Here is a 17,538-nt window from a genome sequence, read left to right as displayed (position 1 = left end):
GTCCGTGTGCGGGGCCAATGCTAATAGGGCGGAGTCCGTGTGCGGGGCAAATGCTAATAGGGCGGAGTCCGTGTGCGGGGCCAATGCTAATAGGGCGGAGTGCGTGTGCGGGGCCAATGCTAATAGGGCGGAGTCCGTGTGCGGGGCAAATGCTAATAGGGCGGAGTCCGTGTGCGGGGCCAATGCTAATAGGGCGGAGTGCGTGTGCGGGGCAAATGCTAATAGGGCGGAGTGCGTGTGCGGGGCAAATGCTAATAGGGCGGAGTCCGTGTGCGGGGCCAATGCTAATAGGGCGGAGTGCGTGTGCGGGGCCAATGCTAATAGGGCGGAGTCCGTGTGCGGGGCCAATGCTAATAGGACGGAGTCCGTGTGCGGGGCAAATGCTAATAGGGCGGAGTCCGTGTGCGGGGCAAATGCTAATAGGGCGGAGTGCGTGTGCGGGGTCAATGCTAATAGGGCGGAGTCCGTGTGCGGGGCAAATGCTAATAGGGCGGAGTGCGTGTGCGGGGTCAATGCTAATAGGGCGGAGTCCGTGTGCGGGGCCAATGCTAATAGGGCGGAGTCCGTGTGCGGGGCCAATGCTAATAGGGCGGAGTCCGTGTGCGGGGAAAATGCTAATAGGGCGGAGTCCGTGTGCGGGGCCAATGCTAATAGGGCGGAGTCCGTGTGCGGGGCAAATGCTAATAGGGCGGAGTCCGTGTGCGGGGCAAATGCTAATAGGGCGGAGTGCGTGTGCGGGGTCAATGCTAATAGGGCGGAGTCCGTGTGCGGGATCAAGGCTAATAGGGCGGAGTCCGTGTGCGGGGCCAATGCTAATAGGGCGGAGTCCGTGTGCGGGGAAAATGCTAATAGGGCGGAGTCCGTGTGCGGGGCCAATGCTAATAGGGCGGAGTCCGTGTGCGGGGCAAATGCTAATAGGGCGGAGTCCGTGTGCGGGGCAAATGCTAATAGGGCGGAGTGCGTGTGCGGGGTCAATGCTAATAGGGCGGAGTCCGTGTGCGGGATCAAGGCTAATAGGGCGGAGTCCGTGTGCGGGGCCAATGCTAATAGGGCGGAGTCCGTGTGCGGGGCCAATGCTAATAGGGCGGACTCCGTGTGTGGGGTCAATGCTAATAGGGCAGAGTCCGTATGCAGGGTCAATGGTAATAGGGCGGAGTCCGTGTGCGGGGCCAATGCTAATAGGGCGGAGTCCCTGTGTGGGGGGCAATGCAAATAGGGCGGAGTCCGTGTGCGGGGTCAATGCTAATAGGGCGGAGTCCGTGTGCGGGGTCAATGCTAATAGGGCGGAGTCCGTGTGCGTTGTCAATGCTAATAGGGCGGAGTCCGTCAGCATATACGTGGGTGGGGTCTGTGGGCGGGGTCTATGCCAATAGGGCGGAGTCCGTGTGCGGGGCCAATGCTAATAGGGCGGAGTCCGTGTGCGGGGTCAATCCTAATAGCGTGGAGTCCGTGTGCGGGGCAAATGCTAATAGGGCGGAGTCCGTGTGCGGGGCAAAGGCTAATAGGGCGGAGTGCGTGTGCGGGGCCAATGCTATTAGGGCGGAGTCCGTGTGCGGGGTCAATGATAATAGGGCGGAGTCCGTAAGCATACGTGGGTGGGGTCTGTGGGCGGGGTCTATGCAAATAGGGCGGAGTCCGTGTGCGGGGCCAATGCTAATAGGGCGGAGTCCGTGTGCGGGGCAAAGGCTAATAGGGCGGAGTGCGTGTGCGGGGCCAATGCTATTAGGGCGGAGTCCGTGTGCGGGGTCAATGCTAATAGGGCGGAGTCCGTAAGCATACGTGGGTGGGGTCTGTGGGCGGGGTCTATGCAAATAGGGCGGAGTCCGTGTGCGGGGCCAATGCTAATAGGGCGGAGTCCGTGTGCGGGGCCAATGCTAATAGGGTGGAGTCCGTCTGCGGGGCCAATGCTATTAGGGCGGAGTCCGTGTGCGGGGTCAATGCTAATAGGGCGGAGTCCGTAAGCATACGTGGGTGGGGTCTGTGGGCGGGGTCTATGCCAATAGGGCGGAGTCCGTGTGCGGGGCCAATGCTAATAGGGTGGAGTCCGTCTGCGGGGCCAATGCTATTAGGGCGGAGTCCGTGTGCAGGGTCAATGCTAATAGGGCGGAGTCCGTAAGCATACGTGGGTGGGGTCTGTGGGCGGGGCCAATGCCAATAGGGCGGAGTCCGTGTGCGGGGCCAATGCTAATAGGGCGGAGTCCGTGTGCGGGGTCAATCCTAATAGGGTGGAGTCCGTCTGCGGGGCCAATGCTATTAGGGCGGAGTCCGTGTGCGGGGTCAATGCTAATAGGGCGGAGTCCGTAAGCATACGTGGGTGGGGTCTGTGGGCGGGGTCTATGCCAATAGGGCGGAGTCCGTGTGCGGGGCCAATGCTAATAGGGTGGAGTCCGTCTGCGGGGCCAATGCTATTAGGGCGGAGTCCGTGTGCAGGGTCAATGCTAATAGGGCGGAGTCCGTAAGCATACGTGGGTGGGGTCTGTGGGCGGGGTCTATGCCAATAGGGCGGAGTCCTTCTGCAGTCATGGGCGGGGCCTAAGCATGTGTGACGTCACACTGCTAGAATCTGCAAACGGCTTGTTCTGAGACACTGCTTATAATTTATGGGGATTAAAAAAAAGGAGTGGGTGGATTTTTATCATTATAGGGAGGTACATACTGCCGACACACATTTATGTACATACACCATGTAAAGTGAGGTCCCCTTTAATTCTCCTGTAATCTGTGCTGTGTTCCTGAAGAGCGGCCCCTGTGCGCAGCCACAGGCTCGGCCCCGCTGATGACGAGCTGTACCAGAGGACCTCAGTGTCCGTGATGCAGAAGGAGCCCGACGGGGCCGCCATCATCTACAGCTACAGCCCCAGAGGATTCAACATCAGCGGCAACCGAGTGCTGGGCCCGTGTGCCCTGGTGCCGCCCGCCATCCTGCAGTGGAACGTGAGCTAGCGGTCCAACGCGCACAGATACTCGTGCTTCACGCTAGCTGCGCGCTCACTACTGTGTGTGTTTGCTGTCGCAGGTGGGCCATCACACCGACATCACAGCCGAGAGCTTGTCTCTGTTTCACCTGCTGGAGCCGCGCATCGGTGAGCACACACACACTCCTGCACACAGCGCCCCCTACTGTCTTCAGTCTGAAGAGCCGCTAGATGACGTATCCTCACTTCACTTCTGTTATCTCTCCTAATCTGAGCTCACATACTGTATTTATATATATTATAAAGCTGTTCTCATGTACATATGTTCTGTCAGGCAACAAAACCAGTATGAAATAATGACTGGTTACATGTTAACCAGCAGTTTTTAAACAAAAGTAGGTAAAGTGTTGTGAAAAGTCGGTAATCTAGCGACAAAATTGGCTCACTGGTGCGTGTGATGCAGTACTGACACTGTATACTGTAACCACCCAGAGTTTGGTTCCTGGTTTTCTTTCTTCGTTGGTAATACCACTACTATGCAGTAGGGGGCTCTGGGTGTCATACTCCCTTTCATATAGCCATGTAGGAGAAGAAGTTAGGACAGGGTGTGGAGAGGGAAGCATGGTTCTTCTCTTTATGTTCACACACTTTGTTTAGAGTCCAGATTGAGAAACTATTGTTTCAAGCTCAATCAAAAGGACTTTTTGAATGTCATCTGTTTTTCATATGTTCGATGAGGCTCAAGGCTGGAATTCGACTTGGAACATGAGAAATCTATACACTAAGGATAGTGTTTTCAAAGCTTGACTGCAGTCATTTGGAATCAATGTGGAATACAACTTGTAACTGCTTCACCTCTGTCACAGGACGATTGTTCCTTTGCTGTCCATCACTGCCAATTGAACCATTGACTCTATGATACAAAACCTTGGATGTACTCTATGTATTACAGGACAATGAAAAACTAAGGTTTTCATCTGAGGTTTATTTTTTTGCTACTCATCAGACAGTATTGCATTAGTGTGAAGCTTTAGGGTATGTTATTGTATATTCAGTGTTTGCTGGGTGAGGAAGACATGTAAATACTTTTGTGTGGGTCATCGGATATAAAATGAAAGCATTTCTATTGGCGTATTGAGGTTTATCTTTCAACTGTTTCTTCACTCATTATATTCTCAACAAAGTTTGGTCTGTGGGGCCCTCCCTCAAAATTATCTTGTAGCTTGTCTCACTAGGAGTGAATAGGTAGACGGTTACAATACTGATGATACTGTAGTGTTCTACTGTAAAAGCTCATAGTCAGTATGCAGCTGGGTTATATTAGCATGAATGATGTAAGGACCTTAGCTTTATGAAATATTAATAATCAATAATAACTTGTTATGATTAATTATGAATATTTGGGTCAGTTAATTAGATTAACTTGACATGGCTAAATTAATATTACAATCAATTAATCAGTTCGTCCAACGAACACTTTTGATAATTAATTTATTCTCAGAAAAGGGTATCTTCCCTGGCCACAGAAGAATAATTATTTCTTAGCATGTACAGCGTTTTGAGCATGTAGCAAGAACAAACCGTAAAGGGACTTCATATTGCAAGCAAATCAGAACCAAATACATAAAGTGCATAAGTTTTATTAACTAAATCATAAACATAAATAAACTAAACACACATATATACAGAAATAGGTTAGTGATAGGATGAAATTGGAAACCGGAAGAGGGTCTATGAGAAGAACCATCAGAATTTCATTTTCACATTTCATTTAATTGAATACTTGCATTTGTAATGGGAACAATTCTTGAAGTTGTTGAAAATTGGAGTCGTTGATGGTTCTGGCAGTGTCAAGTGGAAGTTGGTTGAGCGTTCTCTTTCTCCAGGAACGCATGGCTGGTTTGGTCAAGGCCTGGGACTCTGTTGAGGCCACGCCGAGCACCCAGGAGAAGTGAGGAAGTCGGAAGGATGGGTGATTGGAGTCGTTGTTGGTTGGAGTCTTTGTTCCAAAACTCTTGAGATTGTCCTTGGTTCTTTGTGAGAGAGTCATCTCTCTCCTCCCTGAGCCCATATCTGGTTGGATCGAGGCCTGCTGGGCCCTGGGGCCCCCGTGGAGGGGAAGGGGGTTCCCCAGTCTCACCAGAACAGTGTTGCGGCTGGATGAAAGAACTAAGAGAGGGAGGTCACATGTGGACTGTCTCTAATAAAGCCTGGAAAGGATCCTCCCCTAAGGGTTGAACTCGACCAATAAGACCGGTGACATGTCTGAGAGGGAAAGTGGCTCTTAGTTGATTTACGGATCTTTGTCCCTAGCATGATTATACCTTCATTAATGCTCAGATAGATATAACACATCCACACTGCATTCTAGAAGAAGGTGATGTACATCAAAGTGTGAGTCATTAAATGAGGATTAGTTAGGTAGGAGGCATTATACAGGTGAGGTTACATTGATCGTTAGTTTGTTGTATACCAGGATACATACCATAATATATAGCTAATAGTACACGAGACAGTAAACCATTTACACTGTTTCTTTCACAGTTTTATGCATGTTCATTTATAGATCAGTTAGTCTATGATTAATGCAGCAAAGTTCCTCGGAGGTCGTAAAATCTCCTTATCATGCCCTGTAACATGACACTGTTTCTGCCCTTGTGTTCGTTCATTTGGGCTGTGTCAGGAGTTTCATAAACCTTTGTATATAATGAATAATTAGTGTGTGTCTGATTGGTCCATACCCTACAATGAGATACTATTATAGTTTTTGTGTCTGTACTTTCATTATTTTAGTTAAAATTTAGTTGTTTGACTTTTATTAGTTTTTGTTTTTTTAAATATGTTTGTATAGTTTTTAATTCATTTCTATTTCAGTTTTAGTCATTTTAGTACATCAAGTTAAACTAAATGAAAATGAGAACTGTTACCATGGCAACTAGCTGAAATAATATACATTTCTAAGGAGCCCCACACATGATATTCAGAAATAAAAATGTATATCATGGCCATGAATAAACAATTCGTTCCCACGACTTGCACGTTTTACTAATGTAAGGTGCCCTTCTTTTACTGAATCATGGCAACGGTATGATAATTCGTTGCCTCGTCTTTAAATGTAAATCATGCATACAATATAGCAATTCGTTACCTCTTTTTTCAATGTAAATTCTGTGTACGTTATAATAATTGGTTCCCTCGTTTTTAAACGTAAATCGTGCTACTAATTATTCGTTCCCTCATTTAAATGAATCATGCGTACAATAAAATTATTCGTTCCCTCATTTAAATGAATCATGCGTACAATATAATTATTCGTTCCCTCGTTTTAGTGCGTACGATATAATGATTCTTTCCCGCTTTTTAAGTAAATAGCGTACGATATAGTAATTTGTTCTCTTAAGTAAATCGTGTACACAAAATAATTGGTTCCCTTGTTTTTAAATGTAAATCGTGCGTAGCCTACAATATAGTAAATCTTTCCTGCTTTTTTAGTAAATCATGTGATCAATGAATATAGTAATTTGTTTCCTCATTTTACTAAATCATGTCCATGTTGTAATAATTTATTCCCTCGTTTTAGTTAAATTGAAACGTGGGAATGAATTAGTTCAAGGTGGCCATGAATTTCCCCCATGTCATGTGCGGAGCTCCATGTATGATTATTTTATTTCAAGCAATGAAAATGATGTTTTAGCTCATAGTAACTGTGGATGATGTTGCAGAGGTTCTGGTTTTGGGGACGGGAGCTCGTACTGAACGTCTGGATCCAAACGTGCTGGATTTTCTGAGGAAGAAAGGCATCGCTGTGGAGGTTCAGGACACGGTAAACGCCCTCGCATTCTCCACACTTTAATAAACATCACGTTAGCTCAGGATGACCGCTTGAAACTCTTCTCTTGCAGCCGAACGCATGTGCGACGTTCAACTTTCTGTCTAGCGAGAGACGATTGGTAGCAGCCGCTCTGATCCCGCCCCCCTCGAGCTCCGGCGAATGACAGCGTCACGTTTGATCACGTGACCTCTGTAAATGTCTTTATGCTGATGAATGTAGAGTGAATACAGATTAAAGGTATTAAACAGTTGTGTGTGTGTGTGTGTGTGTGTCCCAGATGGAGGCTGTTAATCCGTCTCTCTGTCCTCTGTGATAATGGGTTAATCTGAGCTCATGAATACACACTCGTCATCATGTGCACATCTTTATTACCATCTACCACACAAACACCACAGAACACTCAGAAGTGGACTACAGTAGGACTGCAGGAAAACATGAACGTGAAGGAAACGCTTACAACAAACATCAGTGATCATATTCAAAAGAAAATATCTGCACAAACTACCATCAGTCCTTTCATTGAGTTCATGTATTGGTTTGATTCTAGAGTTGATTTGAATTAGTAAGGCTTCGTCTACATTAATCCAGACACACGTGAAAATGCATCATTTTCTCTATAGTTTGTCCTTCTCAAGCGGATACATGTTATAGTTTGGACTGAAAACGAAGGGGTTTGAAATAGATTCACACGTTTAGTCATGTGACACAGATCATACCCATAAATACCCATGTCTATTTGTGCAATTCACTTTCATAATGTTGCCAAAGATGAATCTAACTTTGTCCAATCTTCATATTACATCCCTGCACAGGTGACAGAAAGTGTACTGTGGTCCAACATGAGAACGATTGCATTTGAGACCGAACATGGAATGGCGATTTAGTGAGACCAGTAAAAATGGCCAGATAATTTGCTAATAAAATGATCATGTCAGAAGAATTTTATTAAGTCTGGTCTCTTGCTATGATCTGGAGCTTTTATCAAGTTTCATGCAGTAAGTGTTTTCAGTGTGGACAAGAAACTTTTGGAGAAGTGGATTTCCGATGATCTGGATTAATGTAGACGCAGCCTGATTCGGTTGAAGTTTCGTGTTTCTGACCCTGAAAACCAAAAGCAGGGGGAATTACTGACACTTAAAGGGATCGTCCACCCAAAAACCATCGTTCTGACATCATTTACTCGTTCAAAACCTGCATGACTCGTTCTTCAATCGATATTTTGCAGGACAAAAAAAACCCACATACAGTTTCTCAGCTGTGTTGGAACGGTAATGGTGACAGAACGATGAAGTTTGGCTGATCGTTCACTCGTCAGAGTCGCCGTCTCCGTCTCGGGGATTCCTGAAGATGAACTCTGACCCCGTGATTCGGCGGTACATATCCATGATGTCTTCGGTCTCCGTCTCGAAGTGCGTCGTGGGGTCATACGATCGAGAGATGAAGATCTAGACGGAAAACACAATGAAACCCATGAATCAGCAGCGCCGGCGTCACGTGACTCTAGAGATTTAAACACTCACGCAATCTCCTTCCTAAATGACATTGATTCGGCTGTGTCTGTTAAACACAGCGAACGTTCAGATCTACGTTTGAGCCAGAGAGAGCCGTTGTCATGTACAGGAATAAAACACACACTACTTATTTCTGTTACTTATCATTCATATTATCACAGAAGAACTGGGATAAAAGTTTATAGTTCAGATATAAACACTGATATCTATGGTAGAGATCAAAATAGAGTAAACCACTGTTTGAAAGTAACTTGACATAATAACAATTGATTACATCATTACACCAGTAGTTTACTGTTTTTAAGTTACTGTTAAAAACATGTGTTTGTCATTGAATCATTTATTCAAAGGATTTGTTCAAAATCGCTGATTCATCCAGTAATAAAACAAGTGAAGTCTTTACTGGTGAGACATTGAATCATTCACTCAACAATAATTAATTCAGATTAAAGCTGCTGTCGGCAAAACTTTTTTTTATCATATTCAGTGAAATCTACACTATAATCCGACAGAACAACATAAATAATGTGATTTTAGAAAAAAACCCAAGCTTCTAACTCCACCTGGAGCGTGTTATTTGTTTTGCAAAAATCCACCACTCCCGGATCATCGGGTCCAATCAGCGCAGGGGGGTGTGAGATCTGACTGTCAATCACAGGTCGTGCACACGCCCCCCTCGCGCACGTTACAATCACATGCACACGCCTGAAGTCCGCGCAGTAAGGACGAGTGATGGCGGAAAATTGTCCAATTCCTCGGTTAATCTCAAGAGCTAGGAGGTCAAAAACAACACAGGAAAAGAGAACACCTGCTGAAAAGAAAGAAGTACAGAAAGAAAGCGACCGTGCCCGTAATAAAACCAGGATCAACATCGGATCGGCATTTGAAAGGTGGAGAGATTTACGTGATTTAATTGGGTTCAAGCTGGATGCAGAGCTTGCAACATTTCTTCTCAACAGGTAATTGTGCTTTATCAACCAGTTACTTTATTTCTTAGTGTTATGTTAGTAATCTAAGTATGTTTGCCCAAATGTGTTGGTATGGATAGCTAACGTTAGCACTTGTTGGGCAGGTTCGTTAGCTTTGTTTGCACTAAGATCCGTGTGAACATAACGTTAGGTGGATAAACATGTCCAGATGAAGGGATAAAGTTCGGCTTTTTGGAAGAATCAATGCTACTCTATCTTTCTTATGAGAGTGAGAACAGTAGTAAAGCTACTATTATTGTATGTGCTATCTGACTAGCTCCAAATACTCCATGGTGTTGATGGATGCGGATGAGACGGGCGCGTTCACAGAAAATCTGGTGCACACGCACAGACGAGCACGAACTCGATGGGAGGGAATTCGTTGATAGTGGGGGAGGGACATGAGAGTTGTAAACATTAAAAATTTTGCCTAAGTCCACTCAATCTGCCAGACTTGCCGACTGCAGCTTTAATGAAACATTTTAAATGGAATGCAGCAACTAATATTTTGTCCGAACCTCTAGTAAATAAGATGTTATTTTGTTTAGTTTTCTGTTCAGAATCGTGATCACTTTTTGAAACAAAAATAATGGTGATTCTCAATGTCTTCAGAATCGTGCAGCTCTACATGACGCTTGACTCTGTGTCGATTATAAAATAAAGCTGCTTCGAAACAATCTGTATTAATTAAGCTGGTTTGTTACCTGACTGCGGCGGCCGTCGTCCGTCGGGACCATAAGGTTACTGACCGACACAAACCTGCGGGACAAAAGCACGTGAGTGACACGCATGTCCACCAGGCCTCAGCTGAGAGCTTGAGTTCTCACTTCTCCATGATGGGCTCCAGCAGGGCCAGCCCGGGCTGAACCTCCTTCTCAGGGTTGCTGGTCTCCACCATGGTGCTCACGGCAGCGATGTACTTCCCTTCGGCTGCCACGTTATGAGAGTAGGACAGCAGACACACGTAGATATCTGCACACACACACACAGCAGACGCGTCTGACTGCGAGCGGCAGACCAACACACACACACACACACACACACACACGTGTTCCAGCGCTCACCTGACTTCCGGTTGAGGTGCGTCTGCGGGAGGATGATCTGGCAGGAGTTGGCGTCATGCGTGTTTTTGATGGGGTGGTTGAGCAGACAGATGACCCGTATGACGCGGCCGGCCTTCTTCACGCGCTCCGGCGTATAACTGGGGTCGCAGATCAGCTGCTTACAGCGGAAGACCTGCATCGGGACGCAAACACCGTCAATAACTGTAACGATAACTATACCAATAACGATAACTATAACGATAACTATACCTATAACGATACCTGTAACAAAAACGGTAATTATAACAATACCTATAACAATAACTGTAACTGAAACTTTAACTATACCTGTAACGATAACTGTAACTTTAACTATACCTGTAATGATAACGGTAACTTTAATTTTAACTATACCTATAACCATAACTATAACTGTAACGATAATGATAATGATAACTATAACTGTAACGATAATGATAATTATAATGATAACTATAACTGTAACGATAACTATAACAGATCATCATCATCATGATCATCATCATGAACGTGTGTTTCTGCTCACCTCTCCCTCGGATCGCACCGCCGCCACTCGTCCGCCCTCCATCACGATCCCGTCCACGCGTCTGTTCAGCATGTAGCTGTTCCCGTAGACGGCGCTGAGTCTGCGAAGCGACAAGCGTCTGTCACGCCTCGTGTGTGTGTGTGTGTGAGTGCTCATTGCTGTCATGTCATGTGTGTCAACCTCAGTTACCTGACGAATCCCTGCGGAATCTCTCCCAGACCAAACAGCGGGTAGAGATACGGGCTGAGGCTGTAGCGCGCCAGAGACTCGGAGTACAGCTTGATCCGGTTGATGGTCGCCAGACACGGCTGCTCCAGATAACTGACCGACACACACACACACACACATACACAGGCATAGTGTCATTTACAGACGGTTTCACACACTGAAGGAGGAACTGAGTAACATCTACACAACAGAATAGACTGAGGCTCCCAGAAGACATTAGCATAGTTTTGCATAGACAATGTTATATTTCCCTAATACTGTTCATTATCGTATGAGTTTGTCTCACTTGTCACTGACGTGAAGGGCGAGAGCGTGACCTGTGAACTCCACGACATCATCGCCCAGGTCGAAGTGACGAAACACATCCCTCATGGTGGTTCTGCGTGGGTCCATGTCATGATGCGTCCGTGGATCGTTCTCCTCAAAATTCAGGATGAAGGACATGAACTTACGGAACCTGCGCTTGTCAAACATCCCCATCAGATCTGGAGAAACACTGGGGTTATCAGCGGTAACTCAAACTAAAAACATCCAGAAAAAGATTAACATCAGTGGAACTAAACCGAAATAAAATAGAAAAAAATGTGTGTGTGTGTGTGTGGGGGCAGCAACCACCCCTTATCTCCACTACAGAGTCATGTTAGATGATGCATGCAAATTGAAATGTGCCTCTGGCAACAGTCCTTGGAATAGCATTTGTTATTTTCTACAATGACTACATCACTCTCTTCATCCCTAATCTCTTCATCCCCCACTCTCTTCATCCTCAACTCTCTTCATCCCAAACTCTCTTCATCCCCCACTCTCTTCATCCCCACTCTCTTCATCCCCAACTCTCTTAATCCCCCACTCTCTTCATCCCCAACTCTCTTCATCCCCAACTCTCTTCATCCCCAACTCTCTTCATCCCCAACTCTCTTCATCCCCCACTCTCTTCATCCCCAACTCTCTTCATCCCTAACTCTCTTCATCCCCAACTCTCTTCATCCCCAACTCTCTACAGTAACATATCAACCTGACTACCACTCCTTTTCCCCTTCATCCTTCCCCTATTCAACCCTAACTCTCTTCATCCCCAACTCTCTTCATCCCCAACTCTCTTCATCCCCAACTCTCTTCATCCCCCACTCTCTTTATCCCCAACTCTCTTCATCCCAAACTCTCTTCATCCCCCACTCTCTTCATCCCCAAATCTCTTCATCTACAACTCTCTTCATCCTCCACTCTCTTCATCCCCAACTCTCTTCATCCCCCACTCTCTTCATCCCCAACTCTCTTAATCCCCCACTCTCTTCATCCCCAACTCTCTTCATCCCCAACTCTCTTCATCCCCCACTCTCTTCATCCCCAACTCTCTTCATCCCCAACTCTCTTCATCTCCAACTCTCTTCATCCCCAACTCTCTTCATCCCCCACTCTCTTTATCCCCAACTCTCTTCATCCCCAACTCTCTTCATCCCCAACTCTCTTCATCCCCCACTCTCTTTATCCCCAACTCTCTTCATCCCAAACTCTCTTCATCCCCCACTCTCTTCATCCCCAAATCTCTTCATCTACAACTCTCTTCATCCCCCACTCTCTTCATCCCCAACTCTCTTCATCACCCACTCTCTTCATCCCCAACTCTCTTAATCCCCCACTCTCTTCATCCCCAACTCTCTTCATCCCCAACTCTCTTCATCCCCCACTCTCTTCATCCCCAACTCTCTTCATCCCCAACTCTCTTCATCCCCAACTCTCTTCATCCCTAACTCTCTTCATCCCCAACTCTCTTCATCCCCAACTCTCTACAGTAACATATCAACCTGACTACCACTCCTTTTCCCCTTCATCCTTCCCCTATTCAACCCTAACTCTCTTCATCCCCAACTCTCTTCATCCCCAACTCTCTTCATGCCCAACTCTATTCATCCCCAAATCTCTTCATCCCCCACTCTCTTCATCCCCAACTCTCTTCATCGCCAACTCTCTTCATCCCCCACTCTCTTCATCCCCAACTCTCTTCATCCCCAACTCTATTCATCCCCCACTCTCTTCATCCCCCACTCTCTTCATCCCCCACTCTCTTCATCCCACACTCTCTTCATCCCCCGCTCTCTTCACCCCCAACTCTCTTCATCCCCCACTCTCTTCATCCCCCACTCTCTTCATCCCCCACTCTCTTCATCCCCCACTCTCTTCATCCCCCACTCTCTTCATCCCCAACTCTCTTCATCCCCAACTCTATTCATCCCCCACTCTCTTCATCCCCGACTCTCTTCATCCCCAACTCTATTCATCCCCCACTCTCTTCATCTCCAACTCTCTTCATCCCCCACTCTCTTCATCACCCACTCTCTTCATCCCCAACTCTCTTCATCCCCCACTCTCTTTATCCCCAACTCTCTTCATCCCCAACTCTCTTCATCCCCCACTCTCTTTATCCCCAACTCTCTTCATCCCCAACTCTCTTCATCCCCCACTCTATTCATCCCCAACTCTCTTCATCCCCCACTCTCTTTATCCCCAACTCTCTTCATCCCCAACTCTCTTCATCCCCCACTCTATTCATCCCCAATTCTCTTCATCCCCAACTATATTCATCCCCAACTCTCTTCATCCCCAACTCTCTTCATCTCCAACTCTCTTCATCCCCCACTCTCTTCATCCCCAACTCTCTTCATCCCCCACTCTCTTCATCCCCAACTCTCTTTATCCCCAACTCTCTTCATCCCCACTCTCTTCATCATCATCATAATCATCTCCAACTCTCTTCATGCCCCACTCTCTTCATCCCCAACTCTCTTCATCCCCCACTCTCTTCATCCCCAACTCTCTTCATCCCCAACTCTCTTCATCCCCCACTCCCTTCATCCCCAACTCTCTTCATCCCCCACTCTCTTCATCCCCAACTCTCTTCATCCCCAACTCTATTCATCCCCCACTCTTTTCATCCCCAACTCTCTTCATCCCCCACTCCCTTCATCCCCAACTCTCTTCATCCCCCACTCTCTTCATCCCCCACTCTCTTCATCCCCCACTCTCTTCATCCCCAACTCTCTTCATCCCCCACTCTCTTCATCCCCAACTCTCTTCATCCCCAACTCTATTCATCCCCCACTCTCTTCATCCCCGACTCTCTTCATCCCCAACTCTATTCATCCCCGACTCTCTTCATCTCCAACTCTCTTCATCCCCCACTCTCTTCATCACCCACTCTCTTCATCCCCAACTCTCTTCATCCCCCACTCTCTTTATCCCCAACTCTCTTCATCCCCAACTCTCTTCATCCCCCACTCTATTCATCCCCAATTCTCTTCATCCCCAACTATATTCATCCCCAACTCTCTTCATCTCCAACTCTCTTCATGCCCCACTCTCTTCATGCCCAACTCTCTTCATCCCCCACTCTCTTCATCCCCAACTCTCTTTATCCCCAACTCTCTTCATCCCCACTCTCTTCATCCCTAACTCTCTTCATCCCCCACTCTCTTCATCCCCAACTCTCTTCATCCCCAACTCTCTTTATCCCCAACTCTCTTCATGCCCAACTCTATTCATCCCCCACTCTCATCATCCGCCACTCTCTTCATCCCCAACTCTCTTCATCCCCAACTCTCTTCATCTCCAACTCTCTTCATGCCCCACTCTCTTCATCCCCAACTCTCTTCATCCCCCACTCTCTTCATCCCCAACTCTCTTCATCCCCCACTCTGTCCATCCCCCACTCTCTTCATCCCCAACTCTCTTCAATAAATAATTCCCACATTCATGGTTGTGATGTGGTCCTTGCTCGTGAACATTTACTTGATATTAAAGTACTAAAAAAATGAAAGATATAAAAATGAACTGTAAATGTGAATGAAGGAACACTACCTGATGCTTGTGTCTCGGTCTCAGTGCAGGGAACTTTGTGAAGTTTCCCTCCTTTGAACACAAAACTGCCTTCAGCCACCTTAAAGTCCAGATAGCGAGTGACTTCAGTGTAGAGCAGCATCTTCACCAGCTGCCCTGTAATGAAGAGGTGACATCATCATCATCATCACAACCATCACCATCATCACCACCATCATCATCATCATCACCACCATCACCATCATCACCACCATCATCATCATCATCACCACCATCCCCATTATCACCACCATCATCATCACAATAATCATCATCATCAACATTATAATCATCATCATCATCACCACCATCACCATCATCACCACCATCATCATCATAATCATCATCATCAACATTATAATCATCATCATCATCATCATCAACATTATAATCATCATTATCATCACCACCATCATCATCATCATCATTATCACCATCATCATCAATAAATCATCAACATTATAATCATCATCATCACCACCATCATCATCATAATCATCATCACCATCATCATCACCATCATCTTCATAATCATCACCATCATCAACATTATAATCATCATCACCATCACCATCATCATCATCATCATCATCATCATAATCATCACAATCATCAACATTATAATCATCATCACCATCATCATCATCATCATCATCATCATAATCATCACCATCATCAACATTATAATCATCATCACCATCATCATCATCATCATCAACATTATAATCATCATCACCATCACCATCATCATCATCATAATCATCATCATCATAATCATAATCATCATTATCATCACCACCATCATCATCATCATCATTATCACCATCATCATCAATAAATCATCATCAACATTATAATCATCATCATCATCAACATTATAATCATCATCATCATCACCATCATCATCACCATCATCTTCATAATCATCACCATCATCAACATTATAATCATCATCACCATCACCATCATCATCATCATCATCATCATCATCATAATCATCACAATCATCAACATTATAATCATCATCACCATCATCATCATCATCATCATCATCATAATCATCACCATCATCAACATTATAATCATCATCACCATCATCATCATCATCATCAACATTATAATCATCATCACCATCACCATCATCATCATCATAATCATCATCATAATCATCACAATCATCAACATCATCATCATCAACATTATAATCATCATCACCATCATCATCATCATAATCATCATCATAATCATCACAATCATCAACATCATCATCATCATCATCATAATCATAATCATCATCATCATCACCATCATCATCATCATCATCATCAACATTATAATCATCATCATCATCACCATCATCAGCATCATCATCATCATCACCATCACACACACACACTCTCACAGACACTCACACACACACACTCTCTCTCTCACACACACACACACACGACTCTCACCGTTTGCAAGGAGGAACTTGGGAATGAGATCCACATTCCAGTCTTTCCCGATTCCCATTGATGTCGATGGAGCAGAAACTTGGAACCTCTTATAAAGCTGTGCAGAAGAACAACTCAAGTCAGATTTATTTCTATAACACTGAGTGTTTCAATGCAACAAGAAAATAACAGAATTAGTGATGCAAATGTGTGTGTGTGTGTGTGTGTGTGTGTGTGTGTGTGTGTGTGTGTGTGTGTGTGTGTGTGTGTGTGTGTGTGTGTGTGTGTGTGTGTGTGTGTGTGTGTGTGTGTGTGTGTGTGTGAGAGAGTGTGTGTACGTGTGTGAGTGTGTATGTGTGTGTGAGAGAGAGAGTGTGTGTATGTGTGTGAGTGTGAGAGAGAGAGTGTGTGTACATGTGTGAGTGTGTGTACGTGTCGTGTGTGTATGTGACAGCTGACCTCCTCCAAAGGTGAAATAGAGGCGCTCTCTCCACCATAATACGGGTTACAGTCGATATGAAGGACCTTCTTCCCGTTGACGGACATCAGTCCAGATAAAACACACTCCTGCAGATCATCATCATCATCATCATCATCATCATCATCATCATCATCAATAACTGACATCAACCAGTCTGATGTTTCTTACCTTCAGTCCCGTTCCCAGAACAATCACATCAAACTCTGGCATTCTGACACTCGACCGTCTGAAACACACACTTCATCCGTCTGTCTCAGCGGTGTGTGTGTGTGTGTAATTACTTTATTATCCTAAACTCATAATCCAGGCGTCATGTGAGGATCACTGACACACACACACACACACACACACACACACACACACACACACACACACACACACACACACACACACACACACACACACACACACACACACTCAGTATCTCTGTCTGTCTGAGGTCTAGACTAGTACTTAAGATTTTGCTACATTTTTAGATTTGAGACAATTTTTGGACAATAATAATAAAATTCTAATACACAATAATTGTAATAAAACTATGTTTATCAATATATATTATTATTAATTGAGTGCTCAGTTAAAGTCAGTTACATAGCGCCCACACATTGATTCAAATCAGCTTCACAGAAAATCATGATGTTAAAGTTATAATAGCTTATCTTCATGCCTTACAGTCGTATTAGGGT

The 17,538-nt window shown here is 45.4% G+C and overlaps 2 protein-coding genes across 2 annotated transcripts in view; one reads left to right on the top strand and one right to left on the bottom strand.

Annotated features, from left to right (window-relative positions):
• Window positions 1-6,996, top strand: part of ndufaf3 (NADH:ubiquinone oxidoreductase complex assembly factor) — a 7,737-nt gene extending 741 nt beyond the window's left edge. The window contains exons 2-5 of the mRNA XM_077229861.1: window positions 2,739-2,934; window positions 3,017-3,083; window positions 6,638-6,738; window positions 6,818-6,996. Of these exons, the coding sequence (XP_077085976.1) occupies window positions 2,739-2,934; window positions 3,017-3,083; window positions 6,638-6,738; window positions 6,818-6,910 (457 nt within the window). The 3' untranslated portion in view covers window positions 6,911-6,996. The remainder of the gene's footprint in view (window positions 1-2,738; window positions 2,935-3,016; window positions 3,084-6,637; window positions 6,739-6,817) is intronic.
• A 102-nt stretch (window positions 6,997-7,098) lies between these two features.
• On the bottom strand, window positions 7,099-17,184 carry LOC143738014 (rab GDP dissociation inhibitor alpha). Its single transcript, XM_077229856.1, has 11 exons — window positions 17,021-17,184; window positions 16,831-16,938; window positions 16,393-16,489; window positions 14,918-15,052; window positions 11,349-11,547; window positions 11,024-11,155; window positions 10,835-10,934; window positions 10,291-10,462; window positions 10,054-10,198; window positions 9,931-9,985; window positions 7,099-8,192 (listed from the first exon to the last, which is right to left on the bottom strand). The coding sequence occupies exons 1-11, from the start codon at window positions 17,060-17,062 to the stop codon at window positions 8,052-8,054; spliced, it is 1,326 nt and encodes a 441-aa protein (XP_077085971.1). The 5' UTR covers window positions 17,063-17,184; the 3' UTR covers window positions 7,099-8,051.
• Between the last annotated feature and the right edge of the window lie 354 nt (window positions 17,185-17,538).

The sequence above is a fragment of the Siphateles boraxobius genome, unplaced genomic scaffold (assembly GCF_051911475.1).
Source record: "Siphateles boraxobius isolate OS27281-9 unplaced genomic scaffold, OSU_SipBor_1 136, whole genome shotgun sequence".
In the NCBI taxonomy this organism is placed as follows: Eukaryota; Metazoa; Chordata; class Actinopteri; order Cypriniformes; family Leuciscidae; genus Siphateles; species Siphateles boraxobius.
The sequence above is the reverse complement of the archived record's forward strand: the minus strand, read 5'-3'. Positions and strand labels throughout refer to the sequence as shown.

Excerpts from the sequence above, each read along its gene's own strand:
- LOC143738014 (XM_077229856.1), bottom strand. The coding sequence starts at position 17,062 with ATGCCAGAGTTTGATGTGATTGTTCTGGGAACGGGACTGAAG. Across the intron at positions 11,156-11,348 it reads GCCCTTCACGTCAGTGACAA|TTATCTGGAGCAGCCGTGTC; the intron begins GTGAGACAAACT and ends TGTGTCGGTCAG. Across the intron at positions 9,986-10,053 it reads CTGGAGCCCATCATGGAGAA|GTTTGTGTCGGTCAGTAACC; the intron begins GTGAGAACTCAA and ends TTTGTCCCGCAG.